This window comes from Podarcis cretensis (assembly GCF_951804945.1).
Source record: "Podarcis cretensis genome assembly, chromosome: 14".
Classification (NCBI taxonomy): domain Eukaryota; kingdom Metazoa; phylum Chordata; class Lepidosauria; order Squamata; family Lacertidae; genus Podarcis; species Podarcis cretensis.
This window is the reverse complement of record NC_137183.1, coordinates 14,171,991-14,189,787: the sequence shown is the minus strand read 5'-3', so window position 1 is coordinate 14,189,787 and position 17,797 is coordinate 14,171,991. Positions and strand designations below refer to the sequence as shown.

Genomic DNA, 17,797 nt, shown 5'->3' with positions numbered 1-17,797 from the left:
ACTGAGTATTAGGCTGGGTTTCCGTGTTGTAACATTTCCTTAGTGGTTGGGCTCTGCTGCGCTGATGCTGCAACTGCTTATTTTCCATCTATTGATGGCTTTTTAAAAAAACCACCCTCAACAGATATCCGCTTGGAGTCGTGCTACTTGGATCACGATGACGAAGACTGCACAAAACCAATAGGAGGCCGGCATCGCCAGGATGCCTGCTGCTGTTCTGTTGGTGCAGCCTGGGGCCCCGAATGTGATGAATGCCCTGAGAAGGGAACGCCTGAATATGAAGCCCTTTGCCCAAGAGGACCTGGGTTTTCTACCAGAGGAGAGATTATAAATGGAAAGCCATTTTTCAAAGGTATGCAAAGCCACCGATGGTACTGGAAAATGTTCCGAGGAACTGATTTATTTAGTTACTCCTTCTTTCCTTTCTCAGAGTAAACTCACACAACATGGGCAGGAATTGGGGTTTAGTGAAGTTCCAGACCACGTGCTTATCGCCCGAGAGTTGCAACACAGATGTAACACTACCGGGGGTAGTGTTCCTTGAGCAACATGACCATGGCACAGTGGCTATTGTACCTTTGTGTGTATTGCTGCTGCTTCTGCCTTCCTTCCTTGTGTATAGAGTAGCTGGGCATGGGAAGAAACACCAAGCACAGATACTGGCTTTCCTTTACAACCCCATAATTTCCACAGAAGTAAAGGAAGCACAAGGGACGCGGGTGGCACTGTGGGTTAAACCACAGAGCCTAGGACTTGCCGATGAGAAGGTCGGCGGTTCGAATCCCCATGACAGGGTGAGCTCCCATTGCTCGGTCCCTGCTCCTGCCAACCAAGCAGTTCGAAAGCATGTCAAAGTGCAAGTAGATAAATAGGTACCGCTCCAGCGGGAAGGTAAACGGCGTTTCTGTGTGCTGCTCTGGTTCGCCAGAAGCGGCTTAGTCATGCTGGCAACATGACCCGGAAGCTGTATGCTGGCTCCCTCAGCCAATAAAGCGAGATGAGCACTGCGACCCCAGAGTTGGTCACAACTGAACCTAATGGCCAGGGGTCCCTTTACCTTTAAGGGAAGCACACGTATTCTTGCTTGTTGCAGTGGTTTTGCTTGTGGTCCTCCTGGACCTGTATTTGTAGAGCTCAGCATGTCAGGGAGCTGGAAGAGAATTCAGAATAATCAGGGTGAAGGATGAGGGGTCTGTGAATAATGGCTTCCCTGTGGCCTGAAAGAGGAGTATTGATCTGGAATGAGTGTTAATGCACTCTTTTATAAAGATGGAATGTTATTAGAATTCTTTAGCTGCTAATAAATGCTTTAAAGAACCAGTAATTGTGACCACCGTGGATATTAACTTTCCTCACTGAATTAATTGAATTAGCAAATCATTCAAGAAGAATTCCTAGAAGAGGTGCTGGATATGACCTGAAGGGATGTTAGACATGAGGCAAAAAGAGGGGGGGGGGAAGGTCGCTGCTAGTACAATCCAGTGAATGTTTAGTCAGAAGTCCCATTGTATTCAGTGAGATCTGCTACCTAGGAAATTGTGTTTTGGGTGACCGTCTATGTGTCTAGCCCTCATGGTCATAGATTAAAATAAAACTCAATAAGAGGTGTGCTAATTGCAGAGAATCTAGTCAGGCATCACTGCTAGTGATCAGAGGTACAGAGCATAAAACCCATTTCTACCACAGACACGGAAGAAATAAAGAAAATGTAATACGCTTTGTAAGAGTAGCATCAAATGAATGGGGGTGCAGTTTCATATGTACAGAAGTGTTACAGGAGTGTGAACCACTGCTGTAATTTGAACACTCAGATGTGGGCATTGCATTCAGTGAACTGCATCTGTTAAAAGACTTTGAACCTGGTCATTTATACCTGGGCTTCACTGATGCCATTCTCATGAAATGAGAATTAACTAGATTTAACTACTGCTTTTAACAATGGCTATGTCTCTGTCTTAGATATCAATGAATGCAAAATGATTCCAAGCCTTTGCACCTATGGAAAATGCAGAAACACCATTGGCAGTTTCCGTTGTAAATGTGACAGTGGGTTTGCACTTGATTCTGAAGAGAGGAACTGTACAGGTAAATTCCTTAGTTTTCATTGTGTCCAGTAGTGGCTGAAAATGTAAATGTAATATTGCAACTTGCACATCCAAAATATGTGTTTTATTGATTTCAGTGCATTTTATAGGTTTTATTACAAGCAAGCAATATGCACATTTTGTTAACTACAATCAAAATAAAATATTTGTTGACCATTAAAATTCATTTCTAAAACTGCAATACAGCATATGTTTGCTTTTGAAATAACTTGGTTTTGTTTGAAATGGCAGATATTGATGAATGCCGCATCTCCCCTGATTTGTGTGGCCAAGGACTCTGTGTCAACACCCCTGGAGATTTCCACTGTGAATGCTTTGAAGGCTATGAAAGTGGATTTATGATGATGAAAAACTGCATGGGTATGTTACTCAAGGCATATTTGGATTGGGGGGCTCACCAAACCTTATGAGGTCATTGTTGTTCCAGTAACTGCTGGTTTGCATCTGGACTCCATTTTTTTTGGAACAGTTGTGAAAAAGCAGGGTGTGGGGAAGAAGTGTCACTTTAGGCATCCAAAGTCTTTGTTTCCTAAATTTAATGGGGGAATTCAGGCTGGTTTGGATTTGCAAAATAGCCAGCTCAGTTGGATCTTGGGAGTTTTTCTTGAACCACCAAAGTTCAAAAGTTGGGTTGGGGAATAGAGTGTGGTTAAAAAGACGCTAGTTCTTATTCTGAATCCACTCCAAAGATTGTTATCCCAGCACAATATGGATTCGTAGGGTTTTGTGCTCGGGACTTTTCATTTTAAAATAATGAAAAGCAAGCATTGTTATTTTGCTTGGATCAAAGGCTGGTCCATAAGTGGGAGCTTTGGTTTCACTCCCAATATGAAACTGATGGCTTTTAATAATGCCAACTCACAAAGTCTAGGGTTTCTTTTAGCTCATCCTCAATATTTCAGCATTATCTCTCCCTTCTCCCCACATTGTGATTAGCTCTGATTAGTAACAGATTTTATAATACTACATGATATCACCTTGAGCTATGATAGTTTCTGAAGGTATTATAGGTGTAAAATGTATGTCTGGCAACAGAGTTCACTATCACTCCAGGCTTTAAATAAGACACAATGTCTTTGTTCTCTCTCATCAATATAATATTGTTCTCTTTGCATTTCTGAAGTGTTTCCTACACTGAGTGACAGCATGCACATCCATTCATTTTCATATTCATATTTTTTTGGGAAAACCTGGGAGGTAGATTACTCTGAGAGTTGTCACCCAATGGCTGACTCACGGTTGAAGATCTAACCTGTCTCTCCCACATAAAAGCTATCCAGAATGCCAGCCAAAGTCAAAGGAAAGATAGGTCCTGCTGTGATTATTACTCTTAAAACAAGTGCATACATTTCTGAAAATAATTTGAATCACCTCACTCTGTCACGCACACCCACAGACACACAACTCCTCAGGCTTTTTGTGTGTTTTCACTACCCGTTGGGACATCTGCTCATTGTGGATTTTATACACAGAAATATTTTCTATACAGATGGTGTATAATGTGTGATCATTTCCCTTTTCCTTGCCTTTGTATATAGATAGACAAGAATGATGGAGATATATTAGATCTCTGTTCAGATTCCTATCACACACTCAAAATCCTAGATACTTGCCCAGATTCCTACCAGAAACTCAACTATCTGGTCTTTCTCTACTGCTGTGGTTCAGATCAGAGCTGACTGCAGCATGTTGGCCAAGTCAACAGATTGGGCTGGGCAAGACATCTCCTTTGAGCGAACAGAGAAATGTTTAGCAGAGAAGCAGACAAGAGGGAAATGAAGAAACCACCCACTAGGCAGGGGAGGAATCCCAGTCATGAGTGATTTCTGTGGGAGTTGGGCTGAGGTATTTGGGAAGAGACAGTGTCTCATGTGGCATGGAGAGAGAAGGAAACAGCAGCTGGAAGATGGTTAGAACAGTTACTGGCAGGAGAGGAAGGGACATGTGGGGAGGAGATGCATGGGTTTTCATGAGGAGTTCCAAAGGCCAAGCAAACTCTTGGCTTAGCGCCACCACTTCAGTCTCTCTGGTATGCTGAAAACTTTCGGCTCTAACATGCATTATTTCCCCCATTTTTGTTCTGCTTTCTCAGACATCGATGAATGTGAGAGGAATCCTCTGTTATGCAGAGGCGGTGTTTGCATAAACACCGAAGGAAGCTTCAAATGTGATTGTCCTCCAGGTCATCAGTTGGCTCAGAACATCTCTGCCTGCATAGGTAAGGTGGGGGGAATAGCCCTTGCATGAAAGTTCACTGCAGTTCCCAGATTTTGTTTTTTTTTACATTTTCACACTTTTGTTCCTGTTCTGTGGCAGTGGCATTATCCAGCTGGCATTAGATCTGCACAGTGTCTGATCTGATATCATTGTGCCTCTCAACAGACCCATTATTACACATACAGAGGAAAGGCTCCTCAAATTTAGGCCCCTTTCTCTATCCCATTCCTGGAAATGGTACAGGGATGAGTTAAGAATGGAGCTAGATTTAAGAAAAGAGTGATACAGATTCTCTATGGGCATTGCTGTTCAAGCAGCCCACTTGTGTTTATTAAACTTATTATTATTATTATTATTATTGTTGTTGTAGTAGTAGTTATTAATAATAATATTTAACATTTGTATGGTGGTTTCAAGTGTTCAAATGTTTCCACTTGTATTACTTGATCATAATCCATTCAGCAACTTGTAAAGTAAATCAGTTTTATTATCCCCCATATGGCAGAAATTCCTGTGCAAAATATTCTGCGGCTTGCATTTCAGCGTCAGTGTCCGGTTCTTATCGATTGAATGTGATTTACTGTGTTAGGCTGCAGACTCAGGGCCAATGAGAAAGCACAATAGTGCTGCTTGGTGTGGCCCATTGCTCCCCCCAAGCCTATGCATAAGATGGCATTACATAATTGTAACAGCTGTCTTTCGAAAGCCATTTTTGCACCTGGGTATGCCCAGGACAGATATCCCTACCATCTCACTGTAGTTACGTTACGGCTGGAACAGGATTGTAGTCAGAGTGCCTTGGCAAAGGTGACACAAACTACAGCCTGAAACTGCTTGCCTGTCTGCTTCTTTCTAAAGCTCAGTGTTATGTACTGAAGTTCTCACCCTGGGCCAGCAGGGGGATACTGTAGATAGTTTTCACTCAGGTCCGCATATGCAAATAAGGGATTGAAAGTGACGTTCAGTGATTGGATAGTTACAGAAGATTTTTACTGTTGCGTTCTAGTGGAGCTCTATATAAGCAGTCTGGCTGAACCCTTCAGTTCAGTTCTGTTCTGGCCTGTGAATAAACAAGAGCTGTTTGAAGAATCGCTGCGTTGTCTGATATGTTCACCCACAACCTAACACTCAGCGTGGTACACGCCAAGCTTAGGATTGTATCCAATGCTAGTCCTGCTCAGAGCAGACCCATTGAAATTAATGGACTTTAGTAATGCCCATTAATTCCAATGAGTCTAGTAGGGTCAGCACTGCCTACAACCCCTAGAGTTAGCAGATCAATCACTTTCTGTCACAAGCCATCTACAGAACAGTTTGAGCATTACAACACATCACCATGAGTGACCCAAAGACCTAGGGCTGTGTGGACTGTTCCCTGATCCAGAGTCATTCCTGTATCTGTTAGTTATGTTTTCCTGGTTTGAATGATCATCTCATTGGGAGCAAGATCCTTGCCCATTGGTGCTTTGTTTCTGAAACCTGTTGCAAGGAAGAGCTAAACTACATGCTCAGCAGAATTAATGTGCTACAGCTTTTTCCTCTAGCAGCTCAGACTGCAAATATAGGATCAAAATACTACTGTTACTACTACTACTACTACTACTACTACTAATAATAATAATAATAAAAGGGACCACTGCTCAATGGGAAAGCATCTGCTTTGCTTGCATAAGGTTCAATGTTCACTGCCCATCACCTCCAGGTGTGGTTGAGAATGTCCCTTGCCTGAAACCATGCACAGTTGCTGCCAGTCAGTTTAGACAGTTCTGAGCTAGATGGACCAAAGTTCTGACTTGGTATAAGGCTCCAGTATGTTTGAATCCTTCCCCTGTTATTTAAAAAAACAAAAAACAAAACACTGCTCTCATATTAAAGAATCCTAAGTGTTTGGGCAAAGTCTGGGCCCGAACCCATTCCCTGACAAACTTGCTTTCTTTGAGCATAGAAACTCGGGCAATCCACCCACGCAACTCTGGGGCTCAGTGCTGTTAAAACTGAAATCTTTCATCTCTTGCTTTAAGCCCCTGTCTGTAAATGAAAGTTTAGTTGGATTCTCCCCCGCCCCCGTTACAAAATTAAGGTTTTGTTGTGATGTTTCAGATGGCAAAGCTTATGTTAACCACTAGTGGAACTAGTTAGTGAGGAAGTAAAACCTGGTTTCAGTTGAGCTAGAGGATCCCTCCCCACTTGATTACAGATTCTGTGGTTCCCCCAGTTTCAGAGTTGTTTAAAACTCATCTATATTAATTTCCATAGTGCATGTTTAACTTCCGCCCATGTGCAGTGGATCCTTCCATTTAACTGGAAATGAACAAAGCTGAAATTCAGGTGAAATGCAGTTCTTCTGTTCTTCTTTCCTTTTCACCTTTCTGAGAGTAGATCTCAGGCTGGAGTTTGGCTTAAAATCCCTGGCAGCTTCTTCTATTCTTGGCAGGAATCTAGCCTTGTGCAGCCAAAACTCAGCTGCTGGCGCTTGGGCAGATTTCATAACCTAGGGCACAGTGCACAGCCCTTTCTCCTTCAACTTTATATTCTGTTTTCACTATTGTTACCAGGTCTTCATATTTGTCCTCAGTGCAACCATCAACATAGAGAACCAGTGTGGTGTAGTGGTTTTGAGTGTTGGACGAGAACCTGGGAGACCAGGGTTCAAATCCACACTCGTCCATGAAGCTCGCTGGGTGACCTTGGGCCAGTCCCTGCCCATCACAGGGCTACATCACAGGACTGCTCTGGGGATTAAATGAGGAGGGGCAGCACGGTATATGCCACCTTGAGCTTCTTGGAATAAGAAACTGGAATACAAATGGAATAAATTATATGAGCTATTCAGCTGGGGTGGTGGTGAGGGGCAGGTAGAAGACAAAGATCGTTCATAGGAACTTTAAACATCTGCCTTTCTTTTTTGCTTTTCAAATAGACATTAATGAATGCGACCTTAGTGTAAATCTGTGCAGAAACGGGCATTGTGTCAACCTCATTGGAAAATACCAGTGTGCCTGCAACCCTGGGTATCAGTCCACGCCTGACAAATTGTTCTGTGTTGGTAAGAGCTTTGTTTTCCTCATGGGTTAGTAGTAGGTGTTATATGTGCGCGTGCGCACACACACTATAACTTACAAGAAGGAATAAATTTGTGAGCACCAGCCAACAAAACATAGTTAAGAATAGTGATATATCTATCTATATATATATAGTCCAGTAGCACCTTAGAGACCAACTAAGTTTGTTCTTGGTATAAGCTTTCGTGTGCATGCACACGATAGCTTATACCAAGAACAAACTTAGTTGGTCTCTAAGGTGCTACTGGATATCCCCTTTGATAGTCTTTTCTTCATGGAGCAAAATAAAAGTAGACCGGTGTAAATCCGATGTACGGTTGATTTACTATGAATTTATAACAGAAACGTCGCGTATGTCGTGTGTGAGCGTGTATGTGTGTCATGTTTGTACAAACTGAATGATTGGGGGGGCGTTTCCTGCAACACCTTCAATTTGCAATATCGTGAGAACACAATTCTGGAAGTTTAGAGCACAAACTCCCCTAGTTTGAAAAGCTTCACCTTATTCCAAGTTGGGCCCAGGCCCCTTTAAAACTGGTTCAGAATCAGCTGCTCCTGCCAGTCCCATCTTACCTATGACAAGGGAGAGTTAATAACTGGTGGCAAGAAGGGCTTTCTGGAGATAGACAAGTCTCTCCTTACTTGGCAGGGATGCTCCTGAGGAAAAGAACATTCTGGAAAATGCTGAAGAGCATTGGTTTCTGCTGTGGAACGTGGGATTTGTAACTTCTTCTGCTTCCCAATTAAGTTCAGTATTCAGAGAAAACTGCAATTCCCATTCTCCCAAGCAAGAAACTATATTACTGAGCAGCTTCAGAAGGAGGTAGATAGAACTGGAGGGTGGGCCACTTCAACCAATCGTCCTTTTGAATCTTCCTTGGAAAAATTAAACTTGCCCCACCCCAAGATTCATGTGAGTTAGCCCATCATATCTTCAGATGTAAAATGAGCGTGAAGCTCCACAATGCCGACACCCCCGCACCCTTTGAAGGTTGTAAGCCCCTTGGGGCAGGAAATCTGCAGAGATGCAACCTACATCAACATACAATTCAAAGTGTGGAATCAGTTTCCCCCTTTTATAATTTAAGCCCGACAGTTGGACATTCCACTATTTGATTTTCCTGTCTGAACATATTCCCCCACCCCCCACCCCTGCAACATATTGGAATGAAAACTTTGGAGTGTCCTAAGATAATACTAATCAGTTTAGTGTCAGTTTAAAAACACACTGAGAACTTTCAAACTTCCACAGCCTCACAGTATTTTTTAAATATTTTTTAGGAATAAAAAATATTTTGTGCTTTACATTGTCTTTTCTTTCTTTCTAGATATTAACGAATGCGACATTATGAACGGTGGCTGCGACACGTTCTGTACAAATTCGGAAGGCAGCTATGAGTGTAGCTGCAGACCAGGATATGCACTAATGCCAGACCACAGAACTTGCACTGGTAAAGTCAATTTGTGAACATTTATTCTGACAGCCACTGCCAAGCTGCTTCTGGTTCTTTGGCCGTATCTGTTGCCTTATTCTCACTTTATGTATTCGTCATTGCCATTTTTGCAACCCAATCCTTTGCATGTTTATTTAGAAGTTCCATCGAGATCAGTGGTATTTCCACACATTTATGCAATGGATTGCTGCCCTAACTATCAGATTCAGGAGCCACATGTAGCAGGATTAATAGCCTTATTCGTCTCTGTAACTGTTTTAATGGGATGTTTAAATAACTGTTAATGCTGCAGACTTTATTAAGATGCTGATTATTTCAGATCATTGCATTATTCTTATTATTACTGCTTGCCCTTCACCAGCAGTCATGGGGTATGTTGCAACAATTAAAAATTGAGAATTTAAAACAGTTAAAACATAGTACATACCCAAGAATAGGGTGAGCCCTGATAACACCCGTCTCAGGTGTCCAAAGCCTGGGCAAAGAGGTGCATCTTCAGCATTTGCTGAAAGCTATATAGTGAAGATGCCAGACACATCTCTGTGGGAAGGGAATTCCACAACTCTGGGGCTGCCACAGAGAGTGCCCTTTCCTGGGCCACTCCCACCAACTGAGGGAGGTGTACCAAGATGGCGCCCTCTGCTGATCTTAATTTTGTGTTCTTGTTATTCCGTGGGATGCCATGGATGGGTTACATCCCAAAAAAGGTGGCATACAAATAATTTTATAAGCAAATGAAAAATAAATAAATTGCTGCACCAGGCCACTTTGGAGGTTAGGGAAGTGGAGTGCAAAACCTTTCAACAATTTCAAATTAAATAACTCTGCCTTTTGCTTCAGGAAGGAACTTCTTGTTGTTGTTGTATTAGCCATAGGGTGGGTTACCACAATTTAAAATTCAGAACTAAAACAGTTAAAACAAATTACAGTCACAGGAATTATGCAATAAGGGCACAGGCGTATTGCTTCAAAGGCCAAAGATTCTGCAGGAAGGATGTGGGTTGGCCATAATCCTCCGCACACACAGCTTTCTTATTTTAAAAGGTTATCTGTATTCAGTATTGAAGTACAATTTTCCAACTTCTTGCAGTGGCCTCTTTACACAGATGTGACAGCATCCACGTATTAGGAACAGGAAACCATGATGCACAAAGATATTCTACCAGAGTGCTTTAATTTTAAGGTGCCCGCTTCCTTCAGTGGGGAAATGCTTGTTTAAACACAAGTTCTTCTGGCACAAGCACTTATTGAAGATTGGGTTTCTGGCTGTCAAAGAGTCATGGTTCTCTGTGCATTATGTTTCTGTCCCTTAATAAAAGAGAGGCAGTATGGTAGAGGCAAGGCAGAGGGAAAAGGAGAAAAGGGAACATGCCGTCTTTGGAACAGTGGCTAGACGCAGACCAAGAAAACCTGATATGCTTCCTTGCATACCTCACTGAGTAGCTATGAGAAGAAAAAGAGAAAGACCATATACAGTGCCCAACACCTCTTGAAGGACTATAAATGCCTCTAATTAAAAGCTAGCTGTATTATAAATGCCTCTAATAAATGATGGCATTTATAATATAGCTAGCTTTTAATTATTTTTTGATCCGGGGAGGAAGCCTCAACAATCTTTGTACCCCTATTGAGAAAGCCACTGATTATGGCTTAAGGTTTTGTGGAATAGATCCCATTTCCTCAGAGGTATCCTAGTTTGACACAGGATGGCGCTGTGGGTTAAACCACAGAGCCTAGGACTTGCTGATCAGGAGGTCGGCAGTTCGAATCCCCGCGACGGGGTGAGCTCCTGTTGCTCGGTCCCTGCTCCTGCCAACCTAGCAGTTCGAAAGCACGTCAAAGTGCAAGTAGATAAATAGGTACCGCTCCTGCAGGAAGGTAAATGGCATTTCCGTGCGCTGCTCTGGTTCACCAGAAGCGGCTTAGTTATGCTGGCCACATGACCCGGAATCTGTACGCCGGCTCCCTCGGCCAATAAAGCAAGATGAGCGCCGCAACCCCAGAGTCGGCCACAACTGGACCTAATGTTCAGGGGTCCCTTTACCTTTACCTTTATTATAGTTTGACAGTTATGTATACATCAGTACAGAGATGAAGGGTGCCCCCCTGGCAGTCAGCAGTATCTGAAGGCCGTGAAGTGCAATGGGGAAGAAATAGGTGGGGCAGATTTTCCATGTACAGGCTTGAAATAAATTATTTATATGTGGCTTACAAATAAGTTTTTTTTTGTGCCAGTTCAGCTAAGGATGTAGTTCCAAACAGCTGATGAGTGTGATAGCGTCATGTGATTAATAAGAAAAGCAGTAGCCAGCAAGAGATGTCTTCCAGGTTGCATCTCCTTACAAAAACAACAGTTAGAACAGTATCTGTTTGTTTTGTGTTGGCTGAGCAGAAAATGAATAATGGTCCGAAAACTCTTGGACCCAGTAGTTAAAATGAGTTAAGTTTTCTGCAGCTGCATCATTCCTAACATACACAATGGACTCATCTCCTTGTGAGTTACACCCTTTCTCTCCAAAGAGAGGGGGTTCTCAGCTCAGCTCTTTGTTTTGCAAACATTTCCTTTGAGTAACCAAGCAAAGTTTTGGATCTTAAGCTAGTATGTGGCGCTATTGTCAAGGAAAAAAATCATGAGAACTTATAAAAGTTTGCAATTATACAACACAGAGGGTTTCCCCCCCTAAAAGAATAAGTTATACTCAGAGTAGACCCATTAAAATCACACAAATTGATTTTTAGTGGATCTACTCTGAGTATGGCTGACATTGGATATCACCCAATAAGTTTAAACAGCTTGGTAGCTGCAAGAAAAGAGGAATTTCCAGCATCTTAGATCAGTTTCCTGGCCACTGGTAGTAAACAGGGGTATGGATAAGTGTTAAATTTTAAATACTAAATATTGCAAAGCTTTTTCCAGCAGAGAGAGCAGATGCAAAATATTATATTATAATAAAAGATTATTCTGCAAAAGAAATCTATATGTGGACTTCCTTAGCTTTAATAGATGTAATGTGGCAATTCTGTACTTTTGCTTCTAGAAATAAGTATCACTTAACTAAGACAGAAAGGATAGATTTGGGTGTCAACTGCTTAAGAATTTGTCATTTTCTCTTACAGATATTGATGAGTGTGAAGACAATCATAACATCTGTGATGGGGGCCAGTGCACTAACATACCTGGAGAATACAGGTGTCTTTGCTATGATGGATTCATGACATCCGATGACATGAAGTCTTGTTTAGGCAAGTAAAAAATATGTTACCCTAATCCTGTTTGTAACCTGCCTGTGATGAAAATAAAGGAGATGGTGGTTTGTTTTAAATTTGCAAGCAAGCAGTAACTCTTCATCATTGTTACTAATGTGGATGATAGATTGCAGTCAATTGTTTGCCACTACTTATCAAGATCGCTTAATGTCATTTTCACATCATTTGGAAGATGCTGGCTGCAGATGAAACCTTATAAAAGTGCCTTCGAAAGACTCCTGTTTTTCAAAGATGGTGAACACAGAAATGTTTCTGTTTAGTTGTTTAAAAAATAAATAAAGGAAAATGTTTAAAACATACTGTATTTTTGTGTGGATAAGACTATATTTCCCCCAATTTTTTTTTAAGTTTCAAATTGGGGGTTGTCTTATACATGGGGGCATCTCATACATGGAAAAATATGGTATTCTGTTTTCTCTGAGATTATCTGCTGAAAAGGGCACACAAACCCCATTCTGACATTTTGAGCAGGCCTTAACTAATCACTTGAGGAGCAAAGAGTAATTTCGTGAGTGCACCCTCTCCACCCATGCACTTTCACATTGCTCTGGCCCTCTGCATCTTCCAGGGTGACTGTTTGCAGCAGGGGAGTCTGTTAGAATTCCTGCTCCATGATTGCAGTCATGGGATTTTTGTCTGTCACATGACGGTGTATATTTTGACTCCACAAAGTGGGAAGTGACGGAGACAGGATATTTGTGTTACTGTGTTCCGTGAAGTGGAACTCTTGTCCTTTGTTCTTTTTCTCTTTGCTGTCTGATGCTAAAGAGAGAGGGAGCCATGTTGCAGTGCTCCATGTGTAAATAAAGTAGATTAGCCAAAATGATGAGTTGCTGAGGTCTGTCACGCAAGATGCGAAGACTCTGCGGATCCCTAAGTGTTGCCGATGTCTATTGGCATCGGTCGCTGTGATGTTCGGGCAGAATAAAGCTTTTGAAGCTCCCGAACGATCGACCAGGAGGGAGGAACATGCCAGTCAGGCATGTGTCTCTACCAGGGTCCTACTCATGTAGGATGAGCTCCTGACAGAGTCTCCTATCCTTGTGGATTCTTCCATTTGTGTGGAACTTTGGTTTTCCAGAGTTCCAAAATGTGTGAGAGCTTCTCTGAGTATAGGAGGCAGCCCTGCTGTACACAGTTGTCTTGGAGTTGGCAGAAGCTGATGATGGCTGGGTTGAGGGGCAGAGCTAGCACACTTGCTATAAGTTTTGTGCATGTTATCCCTATCAAGAGTGAAAATCCTTTCTGTGAGCTTCTGGAGCATTTTGATAAAGTGTCTAATGTGAAACAGGCTAAGGAAGCCTCAGTTGAAGTGCAGATCTTCAGAAGTGAAGCCTTTATAAACAGGGTTGGGATTCCAGTGGAATGATTCCAGACCTTTTAGGATTGAAATTACCCTAAGGAGGGGGAAATGTTCCACACAAGAAGATAGTGGAGAACATTAAGACCTTGGTAGGTGACTGCACTTTTTAATACCATTGGTGGAGGAACAGTCAGAATATAATAAGAAAACATAGGCCAGCTATATTCACTCTTAGAGATTCTGGGCTCATGAAAATGGAAATAACAAACTAGGAGCCAATGGGGGGGTGGAGAAGTAGAAGGGAATGCTCATATTCAAATGAATAGGAACAGCCATCAGAGGGTTGAGGTAGATAAATCTCTCTGAAGATTTCCAGGGCTTGTTTCTGTTCCCATCACAACTCTAAGGAAGAAAACTTCCAGGTTACTTGTTTTGAGTTTACCTTCAAGGAGCTAGAAACAAGACTATCCTCAACTTCCTAAATGGCTTAAGACTTTGGGTTATTTTCAACTCACTTTTACTCAGGGTAGACCCATTGACGTTAATGGGCCTAAGTCAGTCATGGCCATTCATTTCAATGTCTCACCACGATGTGTGGAAGTCAGTTGAATACTATCCTTTGGCTCCAATCTGCATGGATCTGTTTCCAAAACCATATCATTCCCCTGCCAAAAATGTCATAGCTACTTCCTCCCTTTTTGTAATAGTTTATAACAATACTTGTATCTAGAGTGAAATGTGAGTAGCAGTTTCTTAAGATTTTTACAACTATAACCCCTTCCCCCCTACAGATGTTAATGAATGTGAGCTGAACCCGAACATCTGTCTTAGCGGAAGCTGTGAGAATACAAGAGGCTCCTTTATCTGTCACTGTGATATGGGTTATTCTGGCAAGAAAGGAACAACGGGTTGCACAGGTATGTATATGTCTTATGCTTATATGTAAATAGTTTTTTTCCCCATTTACAACTATATACAAATATTTGTCAACAGAATAGTTGCCCATTTGTTTGGTAAAGCAGAATGCCATTCCTCTTTCTGGGGCACAAATTTAAGATTAGTTGACGTGAGAGAGAAATAATGAGCAATCTTCTGGGCTTTGCTGGCATGCGCTTAGCTGGTCAGTTACTCAACAAACTGGCCACTTTCATAATACATCCGTGGTTAATTTTATAGCCGTGGAGTGATTTGAAAGTTGCCAGTTGTTTTTTGCCATCTGGCACAAGGAGAATGCTTTGCTTCTCTCATCTTCAAAATAATTGCTAAGAATACATTTAAAAAGCTCAGTTGGTATATCATTGCTTGCTCTAGGGTAGGCTGCACACTTTCTTTTTGTTATTTTTCTGGTTAATTATTTTTGAAGGAAGGAGAAGGATGGACCTATATGATTTTTTTTTTAAAAAAAACCCCACATTCTAGGTTGGGGATAGCAGTAGGCCCTCGTTCTAAAGGCTACTGATTTAAAACGCTTGTGGTCCAGCAAAGGAAGTATGGGTTTTCCATGATCCTTCATCCAGTTACATTTAATTCCTATCCAAATTGTTGAGGTTTGCCTGTGCTCAATGGCATCTCAGATTGCGGATTTTGAGGGTGAGCTCTCAAGTCGCAGATCTGTAAAAGCAGGAAACACTCCTGTATCTGTCCACGTGCTCTGTGTGAATGGGTAGCACACAGGTATGACTCAATTCCTCTGTAGTTAACATGACTAAAGGTGTTCATGGATAAACAGGACCACCATGTACACACCAGAACTCCTGGGTGCCTTTGGCTTGGAACCAGTGGGTGATTTTGCAGTGAATAGATTAAGCGCCATAAGAAATCCATAAAACTCCAAGCCTATTTTGTAATCCTGGATTTCATATATTAGCCTGCTGTTCATGTAACGTTAAACCGTAGTTAAAATTTAACTATGGATATATTTGAACAAGCAGTCTGTAAGTGCACGATGCTCAAAAGTCCCTGCTTCACTTCTCCCAAACTACTGACTTTTTAACTGGGATTTAATGTTACATGTGAAGTGGGCCATTGAGTCAGGGCTGTGTTTTGCCTAACTAGGTCACTATGCATACAGATTTAGGAATGTCTCCTGTGTCTGGAAGATGTAACATGAGAACTGACCTTTACTCCAGCAAAACTTTTTATACTAAGTTTTATTCCACCTAAGTTATTGGCAAAGTTCCATGTTGTGAGCAAGACTGGACCAACTAACACAGCATGTAATTCACTGCTTCGTGACAAGACCACCAAGGACCACGTCAACAAGACCATATTGGATTTGGAAAGTCTACACTTTGTGTGCAAATAGCAGACCCTCTTTTCCAAATGTTTTGGTGAATAGTATGTGCTTAAATAGCTTTCTCTCCTTGTGCTTTCAAAGTGACAGCAGTACAGATTCTTGATTTTAAGTGAATTATATCAAGATATGTCAGCAAAACCAAAACATACATGATTTTCATTTCGTTCACCAGCCAAAAGCACTTGAAGTTCAAACTTACAAGCTCAGAGGCCAGTTGCATTAATAACACAGGATGTTGGTATTTGAGCAGTGGGGTTCCAAATCATAGCTATTGCCTAAAATATAAACACAAGCATATGGTTAATTTAATTTTTTTAATGCAGGTTTAGAACAAACACTACTCTTGCAGTCTCAGAGTGGGACAGATACATCAGCCAATAAGTCACTTCTGCTAGGAAACTGAAATTAATGTTGTAAAACAGACATAAAAAATATTTGAAAACGATTCTAGGTGAGAGCAGTGTGGGAACATCATGTATCCCTGTTCATTAGTAACAGCTGTCTCCTGCCATGAATATGCATACATGATTGTGGATCTAAGCAATAATTGCTTTTTCCCTCTTGGACCAACCTTCCAGCATTCTGTAGATCAGGCACCCCCAACCTGCAGCCCTCCAGATGTTTTGGCCTACAACTCCCATGATCCCTAGCTAACAGGACCAGTGGTGAGGGATGATGGGAATTGTAGTCCAAAACATCTGGGTGGCCAAAGGTTGGGGATGCCTGCTGTAGATAGATATATAGATTTTAAAAAGTCATTTGGGGTTAGTACCACTTCTTAGTCTAGATGTGGGAATCCCACATTCAAATCTACCCCACCCTCCAGAGAAAGCTTCGTACCCAAAAGCCCACTTCATGGGTAAGCATAGTTTGCAGTGAACACTGAGATCTATCACACTTTGCTCCTAGTCTCTCGCCAGCAGGAGCAAAAAGCGATGACCTCCAGCTTAGGAGCCATCTGCACTATGCTTTGAAAGCAGTACTATACCACTTCAAACAGTCATGAGAATTATCAGGAGACCCCTATCGTGCCTTCACAGAGCTGCAGTTCCCACTCTGAGGATTGTAGGTCTGCTAACAAATTTCAGCATCCGTAACAAATTGCAGTTCCAAGAATTCTTTGAGGGAAGCCATGACTGTTTAAAGTGGCGTCATAGTGCTCTAAATGTTTAGTGCTGATGGGGCTTTAGTGTTGCGTCCAAACCAGGGATTGTGGTTCATTTTGCTCTGAACAAACAACGCTAAGCAAAGAACAAATCTTAGCTATGGTTTTACTGTGATGTGTTAACACTGCCGTAGAAAAATTAGCATGTTGGGGAGAATAGTATGCAAGGAGCCTTTCTGTAAGTTAGCTTTCCAGGGGTAGGAATGTTTTGCCATGGGGGAGTATTTCCCTCCGCGGGATGAGAACTTGCAACCTTGGGTTGCTTCAGCTGAAGATGCTGGTGGCATTGTCTCTCTGCATTCCTCCTACTGCCATGGTGCACTCGCTTCTGCTGCTTTTGAGCAGCAAGATACAGGAAGAAGAGAGTGTCTGTTGATACAAGGAGGGTTCAGAAAAACGGCAGCAGATTCTAGGAACCTAAGGAAGGACCAGCAATGAATACAGTGCTGGGCGAAACTTACCGGAAGAATAAGAAATCAAGATAACTTTTTTTTAATAAAAGAATGCAAACAGTTTATTGAATATTTACAGATAAATTATATAAAAACATTGGCAGGAGTATTGTAACAACCTGCAGTTCTATAAGAGTACACGTATATTTGAAGATGAATTAATGAACAAATTCAGTTAGTTTGGATATGCAGAAGATAATAAAGACAAAATTTAAGGAACCGCAGAAAGAAGGGGATGGAAGTCAAGTTTGGAAATGTCAAAATGAATGTAAAGTTAGTGAAATGTATAAACTTGAAAAGTATAAATAAATAAATAATAAAAATAAAAAGCAATGAATAGAGTGCATGTGTAGCCAGCTGCAATGCAAGGGGGAAGCTTGCAGCAGTAGTGTAATGAAATTCAAAGGGGTAGGACAAATGGGGTGGTCTCAGTTGTGAGAATGTGTCCCCCGAACATTTGTGTATTGTGTTTATCA

The 17,797-nt window shown here is 41.7% G+C and overlaps 1 protein-coding gene across 3 annotated transcripts in view; it reads left to right on the top strand.

The window, feature by feature from the left end:
* FBN1 (fibrillin 1) overlaps nt 1-17,797 on the top strand; it is a 215,608-nt gene that overhangs the window by 132,252 nt on the left and 65,559 nt on the right. For all 3 annotated transcript variants that reach the window (XM_079953094.1, XM_079953095.1, XM_079953096.1), the window contains 8 exons: nt 125-352; nt 1,960-2,085; nt 2,337-2,465; nt 4,198-4,323; nt 7,243-7,368; nt 8,713-8,835; nt 11,956-12,081; nt 14,200-14,325. In XM_079953094.1, the coding sequence (XP_079809220.1) occupies nt 125-352; nt 1,960-2,085; nt 2,337-2,465; nt 4,198-4,323; nt 7,243-7,368; nt 8,713-8,835; nt 11,956-12,081; nt 14,200-14,325 (1,110 nt within the window). The remainder of the gene's footprint in view (nt 1-124; nt 353-1,959; nt 2,086-2,336; nt 2,466-4,197; nt 4,324-7,242; nt 7,369-8,712; nt 8,836-11,955; nt 12,082-14,199; nt 14,326-17,797) is intronic.